Consider the following 26021-nt stretch of genomic DNA (forward strand, 5'->3'; position numbering starts at 1 on the left):
AGACTGCAGAAGCAAAAAAAAATAAAAGAACCCCGAACCCAGAGGAATGGCGATTGGCAAAATCATAGACCATTCGGTATCCCGCGCTAAAACAAAATCACATATCTTCATCTCAGAAGCAACAAAATCAGAGTCCACCGGCCTTTTTTAATGGTCATAGCCAGCGCCCCGTTGCCACGGACTGGTACTGTTCTGGGTTCGATAGGTTGCCGCTGACAAAGCAGATTGGCCAACAGGAGCGTTGTTATCATAGCTCCTTCCGGCAGGTGAAGGGGACCGACCGAATTGGTCGTATCCGGGGGAAACATTGTGATGACCTGGCGTATTACTGGGGAACAGTGGCACAGATGGGTCAACGGGGGACCGAGGCGCTTGGGTGGCAGAGTGCGGTGGGTAGGTTGATTCCATTTGGCGGCCGACGGTAGCGCCATTTCCACTGGAGATAGAAGCGGTATCATCGTCGAATGGGTTATTGTTGTTATTATATTGCCCAGGCTTCATATCACCGCGTGCTGTAGCACCCAGGGCATCCAATTCAGTGGTCAGCTGGGTTTGGGACTTGATGAACGAGCCACGATCGTCGCGCATAGGCTGGTAACGAGTATCGGGGTTCTTGGACACCACGGCGTAGACCGAGGCGATCAGAACCAGAATCAAAAGGACAAAAGCAAAGATACAATTGTAAACGAAGAAGATGACACCCATGACACCGATCATCAATCCAGGGGGGTCGAACACGTCTGAGAAAACGAGCACGAAGATAGAGTTGAGGAAATTGATCACAGCAATAGAGATGTTGAAGATGTTAGTCTTCTTATCCATCCAAGGACGGAGAATGCAGACTCCGACCAGCATAGCTAGCTCAAGGATCACCAAGGAGACCGCCTGGACGATCGGTGCAGGCTGGCTCAGACCGATGAACATGCCCTTGATCAGGGTGTAGACAAGGAATGGAACGACGAAGTAGTATGATGTTGCTCGGTACTGCACATACAAGAATCCCCACTTGTTTAGACACGAAGGATCAGAGTAAAGGATGTATGCGGGGTTCTTGTGCATGATGACTGAACGCTTTGCCAACCGAATGACCTTCTGAGAGGCCCATCCAAGCGAGACGAGCATAGAAAGGAGCATAACCGCTGCCAAAACGACCTCGGCCGCCGAGTCACGCTGGGTGAACTCCCAAAGGCAAAGAACAGACATTTGGGGGAAACCAATAAGAGTCAGTCGGAACAAGATACCACGCAGAACGATCTTCCAACCATTGCGGAAGTCCTGGAACCGGTCGCTCTTCATTTTGCCATGTTTGACAAGTAGCTCAGTAATACCCTTAAAGGCTGCAACGATGATGACGACAATGCAGGTGAAGACTGCAAAGAAAATCAGGCCAGTAAGGAAAATGTTGGTCTCCTCCATATTCGCACGGAATCCAACACGGTCAATTCCTCGAATGACAAGAAGTTTCTGGCCGTTCTCGGATCTCTTGACCATACCAGTTGCCCGTTTAATTATCATTGGTTTTGTGGCTCTTTTCAAGAGGTCCATTGCTGGGTCAGCGAAGTCACGCTTGCGGCGCTTGAGGACTTCCACAGAAGTATCACCAAGCTGTGACAGAATTGTCGAGGGAGTTCCACCGGTTGCCCGCTGATACCAGGTAGCAATCTTCTGGATGAATCCCACGCGGATGATACCCATGCTCCATTGGAAGTTCTGGGTCCAAGCTTCCACGATTGGGGGCATATGAACGGAAGTCATGCCAATAATTGCTTGCGACTGCATGAAACCGAAAAGAGAGAGCGCATTCGCTGCGACGTGAGCCGCAGTATTGGAATGACCTAGTCCGGAGGTAATGGCGGATGCAGCGAGGCCTAGGCCGGAGATGACGGCGGTTGTCCACGAGACTCCAGCTTGATTAACGGTCTTGCCGTTGGAAAGCGAGGCCTCAACACAAGCAATCTTTTCAAGAGTATCGGCTGTCTTGATGACAATCCGCACATTTGCGTCAAGATCAGGCACAGTATAGGCAATACCAGGAACGTTACTCGAAGTGTCCGCTGGCAAATCGAGGGAAAGCGGTCCCAAATCCATGGGTCCAGCGGCCATGGGGCACATGCCGAAGCCCTCAATCTTACAAGGATTAAGCGTTTTCTTGTATGCCTCGAATCCATACGCGGTAAGTGTCATCTCCGCAACAACCTTACCCTCGATGTATGAGACGCCATCGAAGCCGACCACAAGAGAGTTGTTTGCCGGGTAGAAGGTGACACTGAAATATGTTGCTGTGAAGTTGCTACTTTCCATGCAAACGCTGAGTGCATTGGATTCAAGGAGCTGAACGGCGGCGGCTAGCGGCGCCAGAAAGGCAACGAAGCATGTGAGAAGCGATATTAACCGCATGTTGGTGTATATTCGATGTCGAGAAGAGAGTTTGCGAAGCACTAGGTTTTCCCAGAGGTAGATCAGGGCGGGGGGAGAGATCTGACGGCTATCGTGTTAGTGGCACTCCAGAATACCACGTTACCAGCCGCCGGATGCGGAAATTGCTGTGAAACCGGCTGTTTTTTGGTCGCGGTGGGGCTGAATTATTTCCTAATGTCTCCTCGGACAGTTGCTGTGTGTGTTTGGCGCAAATTGTCGGAGGAAAGTCAGGGTTTGAGTCAAGGTGTGTGCCTTTTCACCGGGACATTGAATATAAGCGGAGCGTAAAAGTAGTCGTAAGGGTAGGGAATTGGAAGCTGAATTTGCTGGATTTGTAGATAAAACGAGAGTATTCCAGAGTCTGAATGAGAGTAAGGATTCGAAGCGAAATGTCGAGAGTGAGTGGACTGGCGATACGCAGTATGGCCGAAAAAGGAGTAAAGGAGTAATGTGCTTGGGAAGGAGAAAGTGGTTCGATGTGGACCAGAAGCCTAGAATCAGAAGAAGGAAAAGAGAGACAATGAGAGAATGAGGGTGAAAAGAAGTCGTCTCAGGGACCAGGGACGAGTCGACAAGGGTCCGTGGGAGAGAGACAGGACAATGACCATCGCTATTCATGTTGCTGGCAAGGTATGTGGTCATGTATTGTTAAAGGACAGGGGCGGCTAAGTCGGGGCCAATCAGAACTTTGTATTTTGTTGTATTGATGTTTGACTTTGTTCCGTATAACTACCCACACCTTTCCCCCCTTCAACATACAGAATGTCATCTCCAGGGTTATATCATATGTTTCATTTCCAAGGCTTTCTTCCTTTTATTCATGTTATTCGCTCTATTCGCTCTCATCCTCTATTACACTATTTGCTTTGTTCTCTTGAAAAAAAAAAAAAAAAACTTCTCTTTTTTTTTTCGCGTACGCCTCCCCTGCCGAAAGCGGTTGATCGTGGCGGAATCAGGCGGGTCCTTAGCCCTGGTTATTATTATTAGCTGAGACAAAATTCGGATATGCCAATATTAAGTACACTGAACCAAAGGAACTGTTGCCCCCGGCTGTGGAGTGTGCCGCATACAGTGGACCGTTACGGACAACAAAAGCATTCTTTGAACGTAAAGGCTCACATTGTGTCAGTATTTCGTCTGCCTGATATTAACAATTAATTTAGTTTTCAGTTCTAGGTCCACCCATATAAAGCGCTGCCTACTACGGATACTCCGTACTCCGAAGTTCTTCTGGTGGGGCCCCATCTTAGCTGCCGCTTTTATGAGGGCGCTTCTGAATCAGGGGGTAAATTTCAGTCCGCACTCAGTTCTTGGTACCACGTGACCAAGAACATCGATCTATTGACTGTCCAACTACAATGTATATGGACATTTCATTTTAGATATCAGCAGACGTGGCTCACTCCAAGGATAAAATTTTTGATGCCAAAGAAAAGGTTCAACAGGATGAAGCGTACAAAATCAGATTTTGATTGAATGATCGAACACGGTCTTTCATACATCGGCTAATTCATCATTTTTGTCCATTTTGTCCATTTTAACAACCTGCTCTGCGGTCTCTCCGCGAAAGCAATACTGCCCCAGCTTCATTGCAATGCGTCGATATTGCACGCCTGTTCTTGGGTGCATTGAGATATCGTTCCATCTTCCCGTCCCGCCTCACTACCCATTCATTCAGAAAGTTACGGAACGTCGATACGTCACAGTCTGGTTCCCTATTAAAAGGCCACTCTGATATGCTCTGCACCATGTCCATATTTTGATCCCAGCGGGAAATGCTTGTGTCGTTTGTGATAAGCTCGTATAGCGCGAATACAACGCCAGTCACATCATCTTGGTTATCTACCAAATCAACCAAAGTCGAAGAGAATGATCTTATGAGTATCAGGATCGACTAGCAGATTCCGCGGTGCAATATCTTGATGTATGATTAGTTCGAGGTTTAGGAAATCCACGAGTTCGGTAAGCTGTTGTAGCCACTCAAATCGGAAAGACATCTTTAGATTGGTTGGACTGACAAGAGTTCCGCCCTGGTATATACTCTACGTCTTTAAGGACAATTAAATCAATCGACTATATTGGGATATGGCGGCAAATCTTTAAGAATGTTGACTTCATTCCAGACCATCTGGAGACTCTTAGGCTTTTGTATAACGTTGAATTGAAGGCAGCCTTGTGAGAAATCCCAGATTCATCTTTACAATATGAGAGATCAACATCTGGACCAAGCCGATCAATCTCTTTAAGTTTGGAGTAATAGATTGTACGACAATCGGCGAGTGAGCAAGCGGCGAGCGATTTAATTATCAAGAAGGGAATATATGCGACAAACATAGTATCATCCTCCTTTGGGTCGGTTGAGACTCCAGTAAGGAGCTCATCATCATCGACTGTAAGGTAGTCAGCGAATTGAGCCAGAATTGGGCGGCACTCCGTGGCCTTGGGCGGAAGCACCTTAGCAGTGCCTTTGACCTTGACCACCCGCAGTTGATCGAAATCCCAGACGTCGAAATGAGTTTCAGTTAAGGGGTTTTCGTTGGAGCCAGATAGCCCTGACTCTCAGAGCAGAACCTCTCCTTGAGTTTAATGATGGCGAGATGAAAGGTCAAACGTCGATCTACTTCGGCAATGTAGGTGACCGATTTATCTCGACAATGGCTATGAAGAATATTTTGTTTTATTTTACCGAACGGAATGTGAGTGCACATGTGTTTAATGATAGGTGTTCAGTGAGTCGGACACAGGTGAAGCTCAGTGAACAGTCGGTGATGCCCCTCTGAAAGGTGTGTTCATTTTTACTGTGAGCAAAAAGCGGCCGGAGATAAACACTAAAACAGAAGAAAAGCCAATGAGTCTTGGCTGATATCTTTGTCTTCTTTTTCATATTTCTGATGGTTTTAGATCCGGGAGTAAACTTTCCTGAGCACTAATATAATACTAGTGAGAGTTACGGAGTACGTTGCAGACATTATTCTTCTTAGTCTACTACCCAGATTCTAGAGCCGGGAAGATCATTAGGCTCCATTTATAGATCTAGAACAGCTTATAATGGTAATACAAATCATATAATATGCGCTTTTCTATCCCTTTTGAGAATATCACAAAGAAATTAACCTTAACAGACTGCATCGGCATGCTATAAGGATCGACATGGTATGCCAATCAACTGACATTATGCACACATTGCACAGCCTCGTTTGGCAACGACCCATCATCTTCATCATCTTCATCATCTGGTCGGATCAAATACGTTTCAGAAATAAAGGAACCCCAATATGCATGGACCATTAGTGAACTTGATATAATTGTGTCAACTCATATGCCCCCCTTTATTATGAATTTATTAGTTTTAGTGTGTTCTACTGCCACCCCCTGATCACCAGAAAAGGACGATCAGAATGATCACGTATTCCCCTGTGCACGTCATCATGTCCCGCTCAACATCTGATCCGATCTACATAGTAGATAGTATTACAAGATTACAAAGTGTGCTAAATGAGATATTGACGGGACATCTGTACGACAGTATTTCTCTAACTGTCAGATGTGGCACTTGAGCCATGGGTCTGGCTAGTATGTTGTATTTTTGGACCCACACTGGCTTTGTTTAATTGGCCATTAAATCATTGCATGTCATTGGTCAAAAATCTCTGCCTTGACTGCAATTGGATCGTTCAAGGTATGTATGCGGAGTACTTATATTACTTTATTTGCAATTTTATATGTTGTACTGAGTACTTGTCGTTTTTCTGTTTCAATTTGCAACATATATCCCCGGATTTATTTATACTGTACTTCTGATAGCGAAAGCGAGTGTGCACCTGACACAGACTGTCAAGCTAGGTACCTAGTCACTGTCTTATCGACCCCTATTGAGGAATGGAAAGCCGACTTGGCTGGAAATTACACTAGATCTCAGTCGATGCAATTCATTTATGCATACTACTCTGTACAACAAAGCATGTCGAATACCAATACCCCTGGACAAAGACAAAGGAGCCCAGCCCTTGGCATGAGACATGTACGCGACAACTGAGCAGTCACTAAATACATGTCATACATTCTGCAATATCTCAGCTGCCTAACTTAAGGCCAAGATAGCGGCGCTTGCACAGCCTTCAAGCTACTGTTCCGCCCTTATTGCACTAGGCAAAGTAGAAACCCACCAGGCGAGCATCCTGCTCGGCATCATTTCTTCTTGTGTGTAGAAAGAACTGATAATGTCTAAAATATGGGGACTTCAGAATTGAAACACATGTGACTTTGTGCTTTCGAAGCTCTTACTCCACATATCCAAGTAATGATCAAAATCACAGGACGTGGCCAACCTCGTGAGGAGGTCACAGGTCAATAGTTACGCCTTATATCCAAGGCACCAAGGCACCAAGGCACCAAGGCACTAACCTATTGAGTCTATCAACACGTGATGTGAAGTTCTGCCACATTTTACCGATCAGAAAAAAAAAAGTAGCAGAATGATTTCCGCCCGCAGAGATCAATAATCTAGACCTGCAAAACACAAGGTCCGGGTGATACGAAACAAACAATTGATTGTTTTTTTCCGGTGTTAAATAGTACACTGTCGAAGGACCGATCAACAAAATGCCTGGCCCCGTGGACACCGCAAAGTCCATCAACAAGCGCAAGAGAAAGCACGGCTCGAAAACAGAGAGCGATGTCGCCAAGCCCGTGGAAGCCAAATCCAGCCCTGCAGTGACCCCGAAAAAGAGTGTTGCTTCGACCCCGAAGGCTTCAGCTGAGAAGGCTACCAAGAAGCGCAGAGTCAGCCCTTCACCGAGTCCCGAGGAAGAAAGCGCCGACGACTCCGAGGCTGTCGAAGATGTCGAGGAGGTGGATGCGGAAGAGGGCAGTGATGCCGAAGAAGACATTGCGGCTATGAATGGTACGGATCTTCCTACTATGGAAGATGTCCGTTTGCCCCAAACTGAGGGCAAGCTGCAGAAGTTCACCGAGCTCAACCTTTCCGAGAAGACCATGAAGGGTATCGAGGACATGGGATTCACAACCATGACTGAGATTCAACAGCGTACCGTTCCTCCTCTGCTTGCCGGACGTGATGTGCTCGGTGCTGCGAAGACCGGTTCCGGAAAGACTCTGGCCTTCCTGCTCCCCGCGATTGAGATGCTGCACGCCCTGCGCTTCAAGCCCAGAAACGGTACTGGTGTTCTCGTCGTGTCCCCTACCCGCGAACTGGCACTGCAGATCTTTGGTGTCGCCCGTGAACTCATGGCTCACCACTCGCAGACATACGGTATCGTAATCGGAGGTGCCAACCGTCGTGCTGAGGCCGAGAAGCTGATGAAGGGTGTCAACCTGCTCATTGCCACACCCGGTCGTTTGCTGGATCACCTCCAGAACACCCAAGGATTCATCTTCAAGAACCTGAAGACTTTGGTCATTGATGAGGCAGATCGAATTCTCGAAGTCGGTTTCGAAGATGAGATGCGCCAGATCGTTAAGATTCTGCCCAAAGAAGAACGTCAGACTATGCTTTTCTCCGCCACACAGACCACCAAGGTCGAGGATTTGGCCCGGATATCCCTGCGCCCCGGACCTCTTTACATTAACGTCGACCATAGCAAGGAGCACAGCACGGTGGCGGGTCTGGAACAAGGCTACGTGGTGTGTGAGGCAGACAAGCGTTTCTTGCTTCTCTTCTCATTCCTCAAGCGTAACCTTAAGAAGAAGATTATTGTCTTCTTCTCCAGCTGCAACTGCGTCAAGTACCATGCCGAGCTTTTGAACTACATCGATCTCCCGGTTCTGGAACTGCACGGAAAGCAGAAGCAGCAGAAGCGCACCAATACTTTCTTCGAGTTCTGCAATGCCAAGCAAGGTACCTTGATCTGTACTGATGTTGCTGCTCGTGGCTTGGATGTATGTTCCCTAACTCCCATTCCCACGTTTATTCCATAACTAACTCAAATTCCAGATCCCCGCTGTCGATTGGATTATCCAGTTCGATCCTCCTGATGATCCTCGTGACTACATTCACCGTGTCGGACGTACCGCCCGTGGTGCCGAAGGCAAGGGTCGCAGTCTGATGTTCCTCCAGCCTTCCGAGGTTGGTTTCTTGAAGCACCTCAAGGAGGCGCGTGTGCCCGTCGTGGAGTTCGAGTTCCCGGCCTCCAAGATTGTCAATGTGCAGTCTCAGTTGGAGAAGCTCATCGGCCAGAACTACTACCTCAACAAGGTAAGCTATCTTCGCCACCCCCCATTTTACTCTATGTTACTCGTGTACTAATGCAATTGTGCAGTCTGCCAAGGATGGTTACCGTTCTTATCTCCAAGCATACGCCTCGCACTCCCTTCGCACTGTGTTCGACGTGAACAAGCTTGACCTCGTCAAGGTCGCCAAGGGCTTCGGTTTCAATGCTCCGCCACGCATTGACATCCAGCTGGGCTCCAGCCTCAGCCGCGATAAGAAGCAGGAGCAGCAAGGACGCCGCACGTACGGTAGTCAGCCCAAGCACGGTGCTGGACTGAAGTTCAAGCGGAAGCACAATGACTGAGAACAATCTGTATGAACATCAAAAGCGATTGATTGTCTCTGCATTTCTATTTTAGGGACATTGGAGTTCAGCAATGTGGATATATCTATTTGGGTTTCAATTTTGTCCCCTTATTCTGTAATCATAAGAGAGATGGCATCCGAGTCGAATATTCGTATGGCTAGCAGTGGGATGTCGCATGCATCTTGCTCTTTGTATGGATTGATCTTGTTTACACCTCCTTGCGCCTTGGTCAATGGTCTATGGACCATACTATAAATACGACAAACATACGCTCAGCCTATGTAGGTAGTCAGCCTGAGATCTGTTTGGTCAGTTCCACACGTCGAGACGCCAATCATGCGACCTCTGATGTGTGATTACCTTAGGACTTATCCCTTCCGTCATGGAATGCCACAGCAAGCCTTCATTGAGCCATGTGGACTTCGGACATTTTCCACGTGGAAGGGGCTTGACTTCAAGTAAGGACAGGAGCACTACAGAAGAGATACAATAATGAAAATCCATGTAAGAGTATCCTTACAGAAGTACATATCGGTACCTACATGCAATGAGTTCTAAAAAGTTCCCAATACCCGCCGAACCGATCCAATTGGATGATGCCAATCCTACTCAGTATTGTAGCCCGGCGATCGTTTGCCAATGACAGACTCAAGCTGCTTGATTGCCCCTAATGCACGAGATGCAGCAAGTCCTCAACCCCCCCAGCTGCATAAGTAGTCTCGATGGGAATTCCTTGCGCCCCCTTGCAAGCGCTACGTGTATAGTTCTGTCCAGTCACAGGTGAGATCCCGGATCATGAATCTGGGGCCAAAAGTTGGGAAATATTGTCAGTGTATTTGTTATCCAGGCGATGGGTCAATTATTTTATCAATTCCAATCATTCCAATCATTCAACCCATTCTAACATGGAGAGGTTGGTTAGGTTGAGAGTCTGAGCACACGAGTGTGATGAGTTGGCAGATGCTGGGGCCAATCACCCAATCTCCTCTCTGTCGTCTGGGCGACGGTGTGCTCCGGTTCTTCTGCCTTGTCTTTTGCGGGTCCCACGGAGAACTGCAGCTAGACCGTGTGTGTTCGTGTGTGTGACGGATACTCCGAAGTGTGTTGGGTGATGAAAGTTCAACTTGGAGGGTTGGGTTTGCCAAGATTACCCCAGCCACGAAGAGGTTATACAAAGTAGCCTTTGGGGAGATGAGTTGAGAGTCAAAAGATCTAGGGATTGAAAGGAAATATATAAAATAAAAATAAAGTAAAGAGGAAATAAAGAACCAAGGAACCAAAAGACGATCCCGAATGGGTCCCAAGGGTTCCGTTTGTTTACAGAGCTTCAATGTTCTTTACCTTACGTTTGTAGTTCTTGAGTACTATTTGTATGGTGGCCCGCGCGTCTTGAAACCTGGGATGTACATCGCCAACGCATCCAGCCTCTTCAATTTTTTTTGGAGGCTGGGCAACTATCTTAATTACTCGGGTACCGGCTGATATTCGCTCTCTTGTCTGCTTCATCTTTCATTCTTAGAGATCTTGAATTCTTTCCCTTTTTCCTCTAATCACATTTTCATGTGAGGGGATCGGCGAACAGCACACTCACCGTTGCTTTCCCTCTCTCCTTCCTAATCCCACATTCTTAATTCCCCACCGTTCCGTGGTCCGCGCTGGTACGCTCTCAACTCCTAAAATAATTCTCGGGAATCTCCTTGAGTTCCTATAATTTGTCCTTCCCCCACTATCGTGCCAACAAGCACGAAACAACAGTGACCCCCCCAACCACTTCCCTACCACATCGAACACAGAGCATGCGATTGGGCTGAAGGACGCCTCTCCATCATGGGGGTCAACACCCGCAGACCGATCCTTCCCGCCCCCACAGAATCCATCATCGATACGGGGGACAGCGCAACGGGCACAGATCTGGCAACTGACATTTCTCGCCGCACAGACAAAACGTCGTACTCTATCCCAGACGACGGTAGCCCCATCACTGTCTCCACTCGGCGACAGCGGGACCGCGACGAGAAAGTGTCCCGATCTCAACACGACTCTCATACCTCATTACTCATCGAGTATTTCGAGGGCGGCAAAGGCTCAAGCGGCATTGTCTCCCGTCCCAGCGTGCGAGTACGTGTTACACCATCGTCAGCTAGAAAGTCCAAACACAAAAAAGACCACTTTCAAATCACCGAATCGAGCGGAAGCGTAAGCAGAAGCGGCATTCGCAAACCGTCATATACCCACCGGATATCCCTACCCTCGCCATCAAAACAAAAGCAATTGGACTCGGGCGCAACGGATGACCAGAGCATTGGTTCAATTTCAGCCGAGGAGGAGGGTCATCATTCGTCACGTCGCGAACCGGTAGAAATCGAATTTGTGAACCGTGGACAGGATAGCGAGATGTCTTCCCTCTCACAAGACACCCGATACATGGCATCGGAGGTTTCTTCCATGCCCCCAGAGAGCATGATCAACGCTTCGTCGGCGGGTCCCAGGCGGAAACGCAGCCAGAGTATGGAGCGTGGTTCGCCCCGTGAAGATGAGGGGTTGCTCAAGACCCCTCACCGACAAAGGAGTCGTAGTTTGAGTAAGGAGCGAATTGCGCATCGCGTGGCAGAAAAGCTCACCGGATCACCGCAAGATGCTTCGACCGGCAAGCACAAAAGCAAGGGCGGCAAGGATTACCTCGAAGCCGACACAAAAACATCCCGTCGCAGAAAGCACAAGTACGCGGAAGAGGATATCACCAGTCCCGAATCTAGTCTTCTCAGCACATCTGGAGTCTCTTCAAACCGCAAGTCCGATCAGTACTCAATTCGCTCCGGTGCATCCAAGTCCTCTATCAACAACCCCAAATTACTCGAGACGGTTGAAGATGCGATCAGGAGATTGATCCTACCGGAGCTAAAGGAGCTCAAGAAAGACCAAAAGGTCATGACCAACAGCAACAAATTTGATCGGGACATGGCTACATCTTATTCGTCCGGCACAAGCTCCAGAGATGAGCTAGGCCGACGTCTCTCCAAGCACGCCAGTGCACCGGATGTCATGAAGCCCAAAGTTGTTCTGAACAAAAATAGCAAAGACGAGGGCATTGTTCTTTCTCCCGAGTCGGCTCCACGCAACATGAATAACGAGCGCAAATCAAGCAAAAGCAGCGAAGTCTCTGATATGGCGGTGAGATGGGCCAATCGACCTGACTACACCGAGCAAGACAAGATCCGCAGGCAGAAGAGCAAGGGTCTTCGTGATGCCCATGCGGCTGCCCGAGTCGGTTCTGCTCTCACGGCGGCTTCTTTGAAACACCACGACTCCAACTCTAGTCTCGGCAAAAAGGAGCACCGCCGAAATAGTGGCTCCCGGAAAAGTGGCTCACGCAAGAGCACCGAGAGTATGAACTACAACGAAACGGAACTTGTTTTCCAGAAGCACAATGTTGCGCCAATGCCAATGCACAGCGAGATCGACTCCGAGTTGACCAGAAACTCGTTGCTCTCTGAGCGAACGGCGAGTCCCACTCCCGAAAAGCAGGCCTCCTACTTCGACGTTCCTCGCGGATCGCCGGGCCACGCCATGTCGCCAGCTTCTCGCACTCCTACTAGAAATTCTGTCGACTCGCGTTATGAGCTCGGGATGCGCCATGGCAATCAGTCGCATCATAATGTCTCGGTGCACAGTGCATCGGAGCGTGACCTGCATCGCCAGAGTCAATCTCCTGGAACCGACGGTGGCAACTGGGAGATTGCGGCTGCGGCCGCAGCTAATCTCCTTGACGCCGCTCACCCCGGGCATCACGAAACGGAAGATGGCTATCACCATGAAACTACTGGCCGCGGATTGAGCCCTATCCAGAGCATTGCAAGTGATCATACCGGCACTCACAACGACCATTACTCGACTCACGGCGAGTTTGTGGACGGCAAACGTGACATTGAACCCCGACTCTCCATTGACTCTCTGTCATCCGCCCCCAGTACAAACCTTGCGAGGTCCACCCGCCAGGGCACTAGCTCACATAGCCAGAGCGGATTTTTCAAGCAACACAGCCAGGACTCACCCGGGCTCGGGTATGAACATTCGCGCCAGGGCTCCCAAGACAATGGCTTCTACGGTTACGATGAGGAGAGCAGACGCTCTGTTGACGATGGAGATAGCGATGTTGACTTCATGGATAAAGTCAAAGAAAGCCAGCCTGTGGCAACCGGCATTGCTGCTAACCCGCAATTTATTCACCCGATGGCCGTCGAATCTGCAGTCGCTTCCTTGATGGATCCATCTGTCCTTGAATCTCAAATCTCATCCACAAACCGCTCTCAAACCGATCTGGGTCAACGATCAGGCAGCCGAAGCCCCGAAAAATCAGGAAGCGAAGTCTACCGCGGAAGCCCCTTGAAGCAACGCCAGGATGCTTTCAATACTGATGAGACCTCGTTCCCTCGACGCATGGGTGCCACATCGCCCCCTCAGAGCGTTACCCAGTCCTTTGAGGACATGGACGACTCCGCTATGGTGGCTGGCAACGTCCCGCGCGGAATGGAGAGTCCTCTTGGGGATGCTGAAAGCCAAGAATCGGAGTCTGAAATCAACACTAACCCGTCCATTATACAGGGTCCCATCGGTGGTGTCGCTCAGCCGGATCACTGGGGATATGATTCAAGGTCTCCGCCAGCGGATCACTATTACGATAAACAAATTGGTGGATCCAAGGGTCTCAATGCCGATCAGCAAACAGAACTTGATGCGGAATACTACCAGACAGCCCAGAATATCTTTGGTGGCGATGACTATTCTGCCCACTCTGGCGACAACCAACCCCGGCAATTGTTTGGTACCCCTCCTGGTGCCAAGGATGAAGGCTATGTTTCGGCTGCCAACCCCATGTCTCCTAGCATCGGGACCCCGAAGCAAGCTAGTCGAGGTCTTGCGGGCGTGGATGCCGCTGGAATGGGTAGCTTAGACAGTCATGCTGGGGCAGGCGATCCTTTTACATCTGGTCATGAACGCCACTTTAGTGGCTACTCTCACGGAGTTGGCTCACCACTCTACGACAGTGCCACCGGCCGAGGTATCGAGAGAATTCAGTCTCAGGATATTGTAGCTCTTATGGATCATTTGACTGTTCGAGATGCTCAGCGGAATGCCAGAGATACCGAGATCCTGGTTACTTTGGTTCGAAGTGCTGCTGAGATGCGCACCTCCTTCGAGCAGATGAAGAGATTCATCGCTGACCAAGATGAGCTCATCATGGACACTAGCGACAGGGGACATGAGCGGACTCATAAGGCGCTTGGTGGTCCCCGGCCATTGCCCCCCAGTGCTTCTCGGAACCGACAGCTGAACACGGCTGACGAGGAAGACAAGCGGAAGAGCATCTTCAAGCGTGCGCTGAAGGGATTAAGTCTCAAGTCGGGCAGTGATTTGACCAAGATTGAAGGCATGCTCGAGCAGCTGCTTGGCGAGGTTGAGGCCCTGCGATCCGGACAAGATGGCTTGAGCCCCTACGCCGGCACCAGAATGGGAAGCATGGAGCCAAGTGGGTACGACAATATTGGTCCTAACGGAGTACCTGTCGAGACGAGCCGCTCTCCTTATGGGTCTAGCTCTTCTCGCCCGGCTAATGGGCAGCGCAGAGATTCGGATCAGCGAGTCAGCACCGTCCACGAAGTTGACGAAGACCTTGAGCTTGACGAGGGTGACCAGTTCGTGACCTCACATCTCCCTGTCCATGAGCGACCTGGCCACGAACGGTCAGGCTCATTGCCGCTTGATACGCCTCCACGCAAGCCGGTGGCCACATCAGCTCGCAGCACCGAGACAACCCCCAAGGCCCGCAAACACAAGTCCAGCAGCTCTTCCATTTTCCCGAAGATTTCCCGTTGGTCCAAGTCCACGGCCACCTCCATGGGAGACGGCATTCGAAACAGCATCCAGCCCTCCCGCAAGGAGCGTCCGACCTCGGACGAGTCTCGATCTGGATCTGATCTCGCACCTCTTGGCGCATACAAAGGCGACTATTATGATCCCCAGGGGGATGACAGAATCCGATCCACTTATACCCTGGACGACGAGCACGATGAGAACAGACCCCCTTCCCCATTAGTGCCTTCCCAGGTGTCCGAGGTACCCAAGTACCGCGGCCACCGCGGTAGTCTCGAGCTACAGCACCCCCAGCCTCGACAAGGCCCAACTGGACGTTACCAATCCCGTCTTGAAACTGAGGCCCAGGTCTACGGAGGTCCGATTTCTCCTGCTGGCTCAGAGCAATGGGAATCCAACCCCAGCCTCCCCGCGGTCCAGCCTCCCCAAAACCGCAACAGCGGTGTCAGCGGAACCACGCGTCTGTCCCCGATCTCCGACGCAGGCTACTCGGAGACCAGCTCCCGCGCAAACCGTACACCGGGCCCACCCCGTCCTCCTAAGGTCAAGGACGCGGGCCCTCTCATTCCCGAGCGTCCACCCAAAGTGGCGGATGACGAAGAACCTGCTTACAGCGGCGATCGTGTCGTTTCCAGAGTATGTATTCCAAAAGCCCCCTACTTACCCTTTTGAATAAATGCTAACCTTCACCCTCTCTAGAGCTCTGCCATCTGCTCTCCCCCCACACGTAAGCCAACTGGCCCGCGTCCCCTCGCCTCTGCCGGCTCCTACAGCCCAGGCAACGTCAAGCGAACCCGCTACCGAGGCAGTCCCGCGCAAATCGACTATGAAGATGAGCAATATTGAGACTTGCACCGTGATACCCCTGGGTTGATGTTTTCGATTTCCATTTCCCTCTAGCGCTTTTGCCTTTTTCTCTTCTCCTTACGACAGTTATGACCGTTCACTGGAACTCCGGTTTCAGTTCCTCTACCCCCGAATCTATGAGCAATGTGTGTGTTTAAATGTTTACAATATTTCCTGCCTTTCATGTTTACGTCAATGGTCATGGGATGAGGGGGAAGTTATGTCTTCTCTTCGCCTTCCTAGCTCTTCTTATGCTAAGTTTCTCTGCTTATTTTTATGGTCTTGCTTCCGGGCATGCGGCTGCAGCTGCTCTCGTTTGTCTAGTGAGCGTGCTAGGCTTTAGGCCTCTTGTTTGTAGCTTTTGTGTTGTGGTGTAGATAGTGGTGCAGAGGGAGACATAATCTATTCCAATTTCAAGGTGTGGAATGATCTTTTAGGTCTTCGTGTTATTTTTTATTTGCAGATGTCAAGGAGACATAGAAACTTGATGGGTTGAGTTCATACTGCCTTAGTGTGGGTATTATGTAGTAATTGTGAAGGCACATAAGTTTAACAACATGAGGCACTGAGGTCTTGACGCTTCATGCCTTCCACACCCTATGATCGTGATTGAAGACGAGCACGCCCATAGGGGAGGGATCCGAGGTAAACTCATCTTCTAGCTCGATTTCAATTCGTGATTGATTCGAGACTTTTGATCCTCGATGAAGATGTGATGGAGAATGAAAGGAAGATGGCATGAGATATTTGCCATAGAGGGCGGCTTTTCCGCCAGTGTAAAAATTTGAAAATAGCGATACTGATAGTAACGGATGTATCAATAACAGATGTGATCTTTGGTAATGAATGAATAGTAAAGCCCCAAGCACAACGCTGACTCTGATGCCATTTCCCAAAAGAAAAAACAAGAGAGACCCAATTCAAAGAATACAGTCCAACAACGATCACAATCGCCATAGGTATATCATCTACAGAAACCGGGCATACCAATGAAAATGCCCCATGGCCAAAAAAAAAAGCCCTAGTAATCCGAGAAAGGCCGGACAGAGGTAGTCCCCTTACCACTAACAGCATAAGCAGTAGCAAGCGAGCTATAATCCAGCGAATCACTAACAGGGAACTTCCCCGGATAACTCTCGACAGAGTGACACTTGCGCGCACGATTCATCTGCACCGTCTCAGAATCAACAGTCGCATCAATAGTCGCCCCAAACGGGACTGGCTGCTGCATTTTGATTCCATTCGCTGGTCCAGGGTCACTGAAGTGATCTGCAACACGCGTAGACGCAGACATGGGCACGGGGAAAGACACGTTCTCGACGAAGCGAGGCTGCGAAGTGCGCACTGGGATTGGAACTAGCTCTGGTTCCGCCCGTTCTTCGTCTGAAGGCGAGCTGTCCAGATTCCGTGGGATGATGGTCAGTGGCTGGCGGAAGATAGCCTTTGCTGAGTTGGCGAGCTTTGAGATACTTCCTCGTGTGCTGAAGTGGATCTTACGCAGGGTCTCGTAGATGGGGGAGTTTTCTCGGTGATGTTCCGTGCCCCGGGATGATGTGGGACTTTCTTGTTCTGATGAGGAATTTGAGTCTTGATTTCCCTGCTGTGGCCATGTTGAGCTGGCTAGCAAGTTTGGGGTGGGTTGAGGGGCGGTGTGGATGTAGTTGTTCTCTTGGTTCAGGGGACCATTGCCCGATGAAAGGTGCCACTGGCGCTCTGTTGCTGTTGCTGTTGCGGAACTATAAGCTGAGAGTGGGACTGCGCCGAGGAGGCTGCTGATAATTCTTGTTTCTGTGCGGTCGATGGCTTTGTTGAGGGGTGGAAACTCCCGCCGTGTGTTCCAGAATGGTCGTGCGAGGTAGGAGATTGCGTATAGAAGTTGCAGCCAGGAGAGCAAACGGATTAGGAATATTGTTTTTGAGAGGGAGACGGGGAATACTCCCATTGCTGTGAAATTCTTTTGATCCATGGTGTAGGAGAGAGGAGAGGGGAGATATTGAAGTCCATCTTTAGGAAAGAAGCTTGAAGCATAGTCCTGGAAAGAACGATCGAAAGTCTGAATAACAACAGAATAAACTCGGCTCTTATCTCGGAACCCAAGGTTGGGAAGCTTGGAACCTTGGAACGTTATAGATCGTTCCCGCGGCTCCACTTGGCTGACTCCGCCTCTTCAACCTCCTCTCTTTGATGTCCATACACGCTGCTCGTTCAATCATGTCTGCTATGGCCTGCAAGTATCTTCGTCCGCGAAAGTTCGCACCTCTCGGCTCTCCCGAGACGTCGACTGCTCCTCCACTGAAGGGAATTGTGTTTGATGTGGATGGAACTTTGTGGTGAGTCATTTTTCTTTTCTGATACTGTATAGAGTTTACGCTGGATCTCCTGTTCTCTGTTGGACATTAGCTTGTTGCTTGCGCCCTGGAAAACTGATATATACGTCTTGGTGCTATTCTTGGAAAGGGGCAGGAAGTGATGATCAATTCAAGATCCAGGCAAAAGCATATTTTCCCATTCGGAAAATGCCTAGCTTTAACAATGCCTCCGCGGGTAGCCTGAGAATTTTTTGGCTTGGTTCTACATTTGCTTGATAATTTGCTTCAGGTTAGATGATAATTGCTGCGGCCTGGGATCTGGGTCGTAGTAGTTGAGTGGAGGCCTTTTATGCTTTTCTAGTTTTACATCATATGTCGGCTTTTCTGCTTTGTTCTTTTGTTGTCTGGCGTGTTGGTTGATTCTAATTATACCATGCATTTTAACATGTTATTAAATTAACTTTTTTTGACTGAACCTCGCTGACCTCGACCAGTTTGCCACAGCATCATATGTTCAGCGAAATGAGGTACGATCTCAGAACAACGAGCTATCCAAACTTTAACCCATGGAAGCCTGTCTAACCGATCTCCCACTGTAGAGAAGCACTAGGAATCGATCGCTCCATCGACATCCTCCAGCACATCCGCGAACTCCCCGCCGGAGAACAAGCCACAGCCGTATCCAAAGTGCAAGCTGTAGAGCGCCGAGCAATGGCCGATCAGAAACCACAGCCCGGTCTGGTTCGCCTAATGGACTACCTGAAATCCCGCGGCTTGCGACGGGCACTATGCACTCGGAACTTCGAGTATGTCATACAAGCAATTGACACAACCGGGAGTTTCATCCTGGTCAATTAATGCACCTATAGCGCTAACATAATTCGCATCTCCCAGAGCACCAGTCCAGAACCTGATTGACAATCATCTCGACGGTCATATCTTCTTACCGATCATCACACGGGACACGCCCAATCTCCTGCCCAAGCCTGATCCCGCGGGCATCCTACATATTGCAAGTGAATGGGGTCTTGCTAATGGTGAGAATTTGATCATGGTTGGTGACAGTATTGACGATATGACGGCTGGACATATGGCTGGTGCAGCGACGGTGTTGCTTTTGAATGAGCTGAATGTGCATTTGAAGGAACACCCGCATACGGATCTTTGCATTAAGCAGCTGGATGATCTGATCGATATTCTGGAGGAGGGATATGTCGGAACTAGAGAAAATGATGAGCATGGCGCGTGATGGGATTTTGGTGTTCAATCATCTGATGAGATATAGGTAGAGGCTACCGGTTAATGGATGTACTAGATAGTCCAGTCCGCCTATGCAGCATAGGAATGCACTGCAATGTGAGAGATATACCGTCAAAGTGAGATATGTTAGAATGAGGTGTCATTTAATCGTACATACATGCTCAGTCGAGACTGAGCGGAATGGTAGACACTGTGCTATGTACATGGCGGTGTTCGCCGAGATCTTCTGCCCAATTCTCATCGGGGAATAAGCCTTTCTTACCACCCGCGGCCTCTACCGCCGCCGCGTGGTCCACGTGAGAATCCTCCTCCTCGTGGTCCACGGCTTCGGCCACCGCCACCGCCACCACCTCGTGGTGGAGGACCCCGTGGAAGAGGAGGATTTGGGGAGCGTGGGCGATTGTTGTTTCCAGAGAACGTTGCACGACCTCGGGAAGGCCCTCTGGATGGTGCATCGCCACGTCTAGCTCCAACGTTGCTTGAAAACTTGATACTGCCACGGGTATTGCCACGAGGAGCAGGGACGGGGCGTCCTCGGCCTCGGGAGACACGAGACATCATGTCATCGTCGTCTGGGGAGGGAGATTTCCAATCCCTGACTCTTTTGCGGGATTGACTTTGGCTTGGTGGGCGGGTCTCTTGTGGAGGGATGACGGTGTTGAGGTTCGTGATCATGTCTGGGTCGATACCCTTCAGAGTAAATGACGTAGTTTTTCCTACGCGCAATCTGGTAGCTGGGCAGTCTCCTATAAGATGCTTCGCACTGCAACAATTCGCACAGCAGATTGATACCGTGACTTGTTTGGAGTGGAGATCTCTGGTTGGGAACTTCCATAGGAAATCGCAGTCGGATTCCAGGTGCTCCTTGCCACAGTAGTCACAGGGCACTTCGGATGCGAAATTGCGTAGCTTTGCGTCGCATTGCGGCTCGTCGTGGCCACGTTCGCGGCATCTTTGGCATCGTCGCCAGTCGGGGCAAGTACTGCTTTGATGCTGATTCCAGGCACCGCAGTGTTCACACTTTATAGCCAATATTAGTAAAATGAAATGAAGCAACTAGATACAAGATAGAACATACCTCTTTTGCTGGGCAGACGTCGGCCATATGGCCCTCATTTTGACATTCGATGCATGAGATAGGAAGCTTGAGGTCCAGATCATGAATGCTGCGATCGAAATACACGTACTTAGCCAGAATCTCGAGGTCGGTCTGGCTTAGGTCCACCAAAGCAGTAGGCGCATTTGGATACTTGCTTGAGAAAAGCTGGAACGCCTCCTCTTTCGACCCAGGTCCGGATTGTGTAGCACCACCTTTCATATTCGAGTCTCCGGTGTTGGAAGCATGTTGATGAGCCAGAGTCGCAGGGTCATAGTTGTTGGCACCATCCATTTCCATCTTGTCCCCTATGTTCAGCAGGATAGAGTCATCGGCCTCAGAACCAAGAGAATCCGAATCATCTGTGTCACTCTTGGAGTCAATTTCTCCATCTTCCAGTTCGTCATCATTGTCGGATTTATCGTTTGCTTTGGGCTTTTCTTCACCATTGGCCGACGCGACAGATTCACTGCGACTGCGCCAATATTTGTCATTCACCGCTTCAAATTGAGTAGGCTTCTCGTTTGTCGGCGCTGATCGTTTCCCAAGTGTTGTGCGCACTGCAGCCTTCCGACCCTGGTTCCAGCTAATTGCGGGCGCGGTGCTGCCGGCGTGTGGGTTTGCAGTAGTAGTTGGGTCCGCATCGGAATCGGAATCTTCAGCTGATGCTGAACTAGATCCGGAGCTAGACGTGCTATCTGGATCCACTGGCAATGGGCTAGCACTGAATGCAACCCCTTTTGGAACAAAGTCGGTTAGATCTGAGTCCTTCTTATTTCTGCTGCGGCGTTGTCGCTTGGCCGGGCGGGTGCTGTCGTGCGATGCGGAGCGCGAGGTGGAACGCGGATTCGAACGAGTGCGCGGTGCGCCCACCAGGGCTGTGCGTGAATCAGCCTCTTCGTCTGAGGTATTTGCCATTATTAATTGGAGAAGTTCAAGTGTAAGGATAATCCAAATCGAAAGTGAGACTCTGGAAGGATCAACAGTAGAATTTCGGTCCCCAGAAAATTTCACGGTAGACGATATCGACCACTCGCGCAATTCTGAAACTGAAGTATACGCCACCGATATCTGAGGCGATAAGGCGTAGAACCCCCTGATTTGAGTTCTGATAAGATTTTGTCTACTATTTCTGGTTATATCAAGATCTACAGGTGTCTTACTTCTGAAGGTGGTTTGTCCAACTAAATCATTACAGAGAGCACTGGTAGATATTGTTAGCTTGTACATAGACGTATACCAGCCCTGGACAGCAGCAGATAATCTACAAGCAGAGACATGCATACAGAGGTACTTATTGGAAGCATGCAAACGTAAAAGACAGAAGAATACAAGATTGTCACTTAGAAGATCAAGCCAATAGCTCAGTTAATCAATATCAACATGATCTAGACGTGATCCATAACAGTAAGCCCCTTTGACCATAATCAAAATCTATAGATTTATCTAGGCACCAATGATAGGTTGACTATGGTCTAAGACACTAACCCCAAAGAGCCATTAGAAACTCTTCAGACTGGGCGTTGTCTTTGCCGTAAGATCTACCCGTGGAATATAGAAAATCGAGATGATCGACGCCAAGAGTGGGGTTGATGCCGTCTTTGTAGTTCCAAGTTCCAATTGCCAAGGCCATGTTATTATGGATCTTATAGACCATTAGGTTGAATACATGTAATCGAAGTACTGCTGGCTATCTACGAACCGCGGTGAAGGCCGGAACGCGGTCATCTAATGTGTTTCCTGGAACCATCAAGTCCGGGCACTCTCGTTTGCCAAATTGCCAAATTAACCACGAGTTGATTATACAGAGTTGAGCTGGCGGTGTTGGAAATCTACCTATCCAGCACCAGCTCTTAGTGCACAGATTAGAGACCCATGTATGTATTCTTGTTTGCCGATAGCAGACAAGGCTATATGGAAGCGCACAACCTCCAATGGCTAACTAATCATCCTGATATTAACTGCTACAGCTGATACCAGCTGAGTATCAACGATTTCTACCTATTGACTCTGATCAACGATTTACCCCCGGGGGTGGACTAGTACCATCAATACGAACTGGAGGACTCGGTGGCTTGGGCTGAATAAGACCGTGCTTTAGACACGGCAGACTATCATTGCATCTGTATCATTTTCATTTGAAGTATGTCCTTGTGCAATTGCTGCTATAATGGTGTTGAAAACTTCTTACCATGCAATCGCATACGATCCTGGGGCTTGAAGGTCTAACTGTACAAGGATAGGCGGCCGCTTATGCGGCCTTTTCATGTTTTTTTATAATAGTCTTTTCATATACTGTACTCAGATTTTTTTTTCTTAAATGCCTTTTTGGATTTCTTTTGAATATATACAAAGGGTAAAAAGCATAAGCTGTATAGAGGGTCTCTCTTTGTATACCGGGGTGTACTAATATTTTCTGCCTATACTGTCCCCGGTATGGACATAATATCATGGGACACTCCAATCAGGCCACACAATCAAGAAAATAAAAAAGAGTCATATTGGAGTCATAGCTGGGCAAGGGTGGCCAAGTCCATATTTTAACCTATTCTTAGGCATCCGTGGATGTCTCGGACATATTCGCCCCATAAAAGGAAAATGTTAACGATAAGCTAATAAAGCTAGGCAAAAGAGAAAGGATATCTGTTCATCTATCAGGAAGCGTCCCCCTTATTGAATCCTTAATATAGAGTACGGAGTACATGTACATAGTTCTAGTCCTTTCGGGCTAGATTCCGCACATGCATACGTTTGTACATCAATGTAGGGCCAATTATGCATTTGGTTCTAGTTAGATCAATCTAAAAGGCAGGAAATATATTAAGGGAAATTTAATCTAATTATAGAAGGTCTAATGGAAAAAACAAAAACAAAGATAGCCTGAAGGAAAGACGTGAATCAGAGCTCTTCCGCACCCCGTGACCGCAAGCCGATCCAACCGGCAAACTCCAGTCTGGGCCGTGCCACCTCATCCCCACGCTCCTTTTCATTCTTCTCTCCTTCTCTCCATCCAACTTATTCTTTTTTCTTTTGGATCCAACCGTCAAGCTGGCGTCCGACAATTCAAAGGTGTCTTCCCTGTTGACCCCCCGTGGCATCTCCTTCCCTCCGGATGTTGACACATGGCCGCAGCGGCTATCTCCAAGCATGACCTCAAAACAAGGCCGCCGGAGGCGATCCAGCAGTCTTATCTACCAGGAACCGGCCGAATCTATTGAGCATACCAGTGATCAGGCGGCATTGCCAAATCTGAATGCAAACTGGGTGAATGCCAAGGGTGAGTGACAAAAAAAAAGCAGATCCTGGAGACCACATATCACCAGATACAGAAACCAAAGGACTAACGTGGAATTTTGTTTTGATTTTAGGTGCCTGGACCATCCATTTCGTGTGTATCGCCGCTCTCAAGATTTTCTACGACATCATCCCCGGCGTCTCGCAGGAAACTTCATGGACCCTCACCAATATCAGCTACATGTTCGGATCCTTCCTCATGTTCCACTGGGTGCGGGGCATCCCCTTCGAATTCAATGCCGGTGCCTACGACAATCTCAACATGTGGGAGCAGATTGACAACGGCGACCAGTACACACCCGCTAAGAAGTTCTTGCTCTGCGTGCCTATCGTGCTCTTCCTCCTCAGCACTCACTACACCCATTTCGACTTGACCCACTTCACCATCAACTTCCTGGCCACACTGGGAGTGGTCATTCCCAAGCTGCCTTTCGTATGTTATGTCTGCTGGGAAACCAGACAAAACTCCTTTGCTAACGTTGTTTATTACAGTCGCATCGGTTGCGAATAGGTCTCTTCTCCGATATACCCGAGGAGTCATAGTGGCTCCCATTTAATCTTTCCTTTTTTTTCTCGAATTGCTATCCATGTTGGTGTATCCACGGCCTCCTTGGTTTCCCGAGCTTTCTTGCTGTCCCCTCCTTTTCTACATAAAAGGCCTTTGCATTGCGAAATTGATTGGCGGGGATATGAACTGTTCTTGGCTACCGCGCATCCTGTTTCTCTTTTTCTCGTCAGCAAATATGAAGACGCAGAAGTCACTGCGAACCAGTCCAAATTCCCATCCTTTCAATCTGCGCTAGGTAGCTTATCCTTGTCTAGATTTCCAAGTATCCGAGCCCTGGATTTTTTTTACCTTAGAAGCTTCTATTTTTTGGGGGGTCCCTACTCTCTCTTTGAGAGCTGGGCCTGTATGAGGATAGAATGGTTCATTATCCAAGTTCAAGGCCTGCAGTACATTCGATACATTTGGTCAAGAAGCGGTGTTGGACAATGTGCCTCTTAGAATATACTTGAGGGTCTGGATCTCGAAAAGAGAGAGCTTTGGAAATAAAAGCCCCCGGTCACTCTTACTAGGCCTGTCAGTTAAACTTTGCGCTAGGCTTAATTTAGCTAGATGTCGTTCATGTATGTTGTACTTATAGAACACGCAGATTGAACTCTTGCTCAGCCGAATACTTCATTATCGAAATAAGCAGAAATGGTATTCAACAATGGTATGCTACATTTCTGCGGTTCCTAACTGATCACTAAATAATTCTATAGACTCCACTGCACGTAAAGAAAAACGAATCACCCGCGCTGCCAGACAGGCAACCCTGCTGGAGTACCTAAACAATATTAAACCCGGGAATATGGGATTTTTTTTGGGAAACGGTTGGAATATGGATACACGCCCATGGTGACAACAAATCGAGTACACGTGGTGAGCCTTTTACGGAAACAATGAAAACTTCGACCGATCCCCCTATCTATCGCGTTAGGGTCATGGGAGGAGCACAAGTTATGCTCCAATTCGATGTCGACTCCAAAGACCAGCAGGCAGCCTAGTGATGATGAAATCGTCACACGGCTGAAGAACCAATATCTATGACCGTGGATTATGACTTTGAAGTTTACAAAAGCGCGCTTCATACTCCGGCTCCAACTATAAATACCACTCCGGGCAGCTGCTTCCTCCTTTTCTTCTTCCCTCTCCACGATACAGAAACAGCTTTGGTGAGTATATGCTCTGCTTACTCTATCCTATACCACTATCGTCTCGTCTTTCTACACTGGATTGCCCCTTGTACCCTTCAATTGCATGCCAGCACCTTGATACCAGCAAAGTGGGCCTATCTACCTCTCTCACTCTCACTCACATTGTACAGGCATTTACCTTGCTTTGATCTTCACCAATATTTCACTTACCTTTTATTTGCTCTCACTTGCATATCAATTGCTGCTTCAGCAGTATCTCGCTTGCTGCCCGTTGGCTGCCGTGTATCTTTTACCCCAAGCCCTAAGCTGCAAGAAACCCTTCTTCCACTTGCCATCTCACCGAGGCCAGGTATCTTGCATGCCCCTCAGCCTTCATTTGCTGCTCCATTTGTTTCTCTTGATTATTCTGATATCCTTGCTTGCTGCACATTTGTTTTTCCCTGCTCTGCCTTGATTTCCATCTCTCTTCCCTTGAAACCTTGCCTTTACACCATCCTCCATCTTTCTCCACATCCCTACCCGCATTGAATATTCTATCACCGCGTTCTATCCTGCATATTCATTGTATCACCTTCTCAATTGCCACTGCATTGTCATTCTCATTGGCTCTTGGCTGCAGGCTGGGGTACTTGCTTTATCGCATTGCCTGCCCCTATATTGCCCATTACTCTGCTGCATTGGTCTGTCTTC

At 48.9% G+C, this 26021-nt stretch overlaps 7 protein-coding genes across 7 annotated transcripts; 4 read left to right on the forward strand and 3 right to left on the reverse strand.

The window, feature by feature from the left end:
* Nucleotides 1-147: 147 nt before the first annotated feature.
* Nucleotides 148-2397, reverse strand: N7447_005812 (transient receptor potential ion channel family protein; the record flags this gene model as incomplete). The annotated part of the gene is made up of 1 exon (XM_057230074.1): nt 148-2397. One exon carries the CDS (start codon nt 2395-2397, stop codon nt 148-150), a length of 2250 nt encoding a protein of 749 aa, XP_057085164.1.
* Nucleotides 2398-7020: 4623 nt separating this feature from the next.
* On the forward strand, nt 7021-8951 carry has1 (ATP-dependent RNA helicase HAS1; the record flags this gene model as incomplete). Its single annotated transcript, XM_057230075.1, has 3 exons — nt 7021-8316; nt 8372-8632; nt 8697-8951. The coding sequence occupies 3 exons, from the start codon at nt 7021-7023 to the stop codon at nt 8949-8951; spliced, it is 1812 nt and encodes a 603-aa protein (XP_057085165.1).
* A 1830-nt stretch (nt 8952-10781) lies between these two features.
* N7447_005814 (uncharacterized protein) lies at nt 10782-15671 on the forward strand (the record flags this gene model as incomplete). The annotated part of the gene is made up of 2 exons (XM_057230076.1): nt 10782-15461; nt 15525-15671. 2 exons carry the CDS (start codon nt 10782-10784, stop codon nt 15669-15671), a joined length of 4827 nt encoding a protein of 1608 aa, XP_057085166.1.
* A 1021-nt stretch (nt 15672-16692) lies between these two features.
* On the reverse strand, nt 16693-17637 carry N7447_005815 (uncharacterized protein; the record flags this gene model as incomplete). Its single annotated transcript, XM_057230077.1, has 1 exon — nt 16693-17637. One exon carries the CDS (start codon nt 17635-17637, stop codon nt 16693-16695), a length of 945 nt encoding a protein of 314 aa, XP_057085167.1.
* A 245-nt stretch (nt 17638-17882) lies between these two features.
* N7447_005816 (putative haloacid dehalogenase-like hydrolase) lies at nt 17883-19229 on the forward strand (the record flags this gene model as incomplete). The annotated part of the gene is made up of 4 exons (XM_057230078.1): nt 17883-18001; nt 18475-18507; nt 18580-18786; nt 18875-19229. The coding sequence occupies 4 exons, from the start codon at nt 17883-17885 to the stop codon at nt 19227-19229; spliced, it is 714 nt and encodes a 237-aa protein (XP_057085168.1).
* A 172-nt stretch (nt 19230-19401) lies between these two features.
* On the reverse strand, nt 19402-21254 carry N7447_005817 (zinc knuckle domain protein; the record flags this gene model as incomplete). The annotated part of the gene is made up of 5 exons (XM_057230079.1): nt 19402-19682; nt 19735-19930; nt 20005-20260; nt 20319-20384; nt 20428-21254. 5 exons carry the CDS (start codon nt 21252-21254, stop codon nt 19402-19404), a joined length of 1626 nt encoding a protein of 541 aa, XP_057085169.1.
* Nucleotides 21255-23483: 2229 nt separating this feature from the next.
* On the forward strand, nt 23484-24173 carry N7447_005818 (ORMDL family protein; the record flags this gene model as incomplete). Its single annotated transcript, XM_057230080.1, has 3 exons — nt 23484-23613; nt 23705-24063; nt 24123-24173. 3 exons carry the CDS (start codon nt 23484-23486, stop codon nt 24171-24173), a joined length of 540 nt encoding a protein of 179 aa, XP_057085170.1.
* Nucleotides 24174-26021: the final 1848 nt, after the last annotated feature.

Source organism: Penicillium robsamsonii, assembly GCF_028829455.1.
Source record: "Penicillium robsamsonii strain IBT 29466 chromosome Unknown utg000003l_segment0_segment0, whole genome shotgun sequence".
NCBI classification, from domain to species: Eukaryota; Fungi; Ascomycota; class Eurotiomycetes; order Eurotiales; family Aspergillaceae; genus Penicillium; species Penicillium robsamsonii.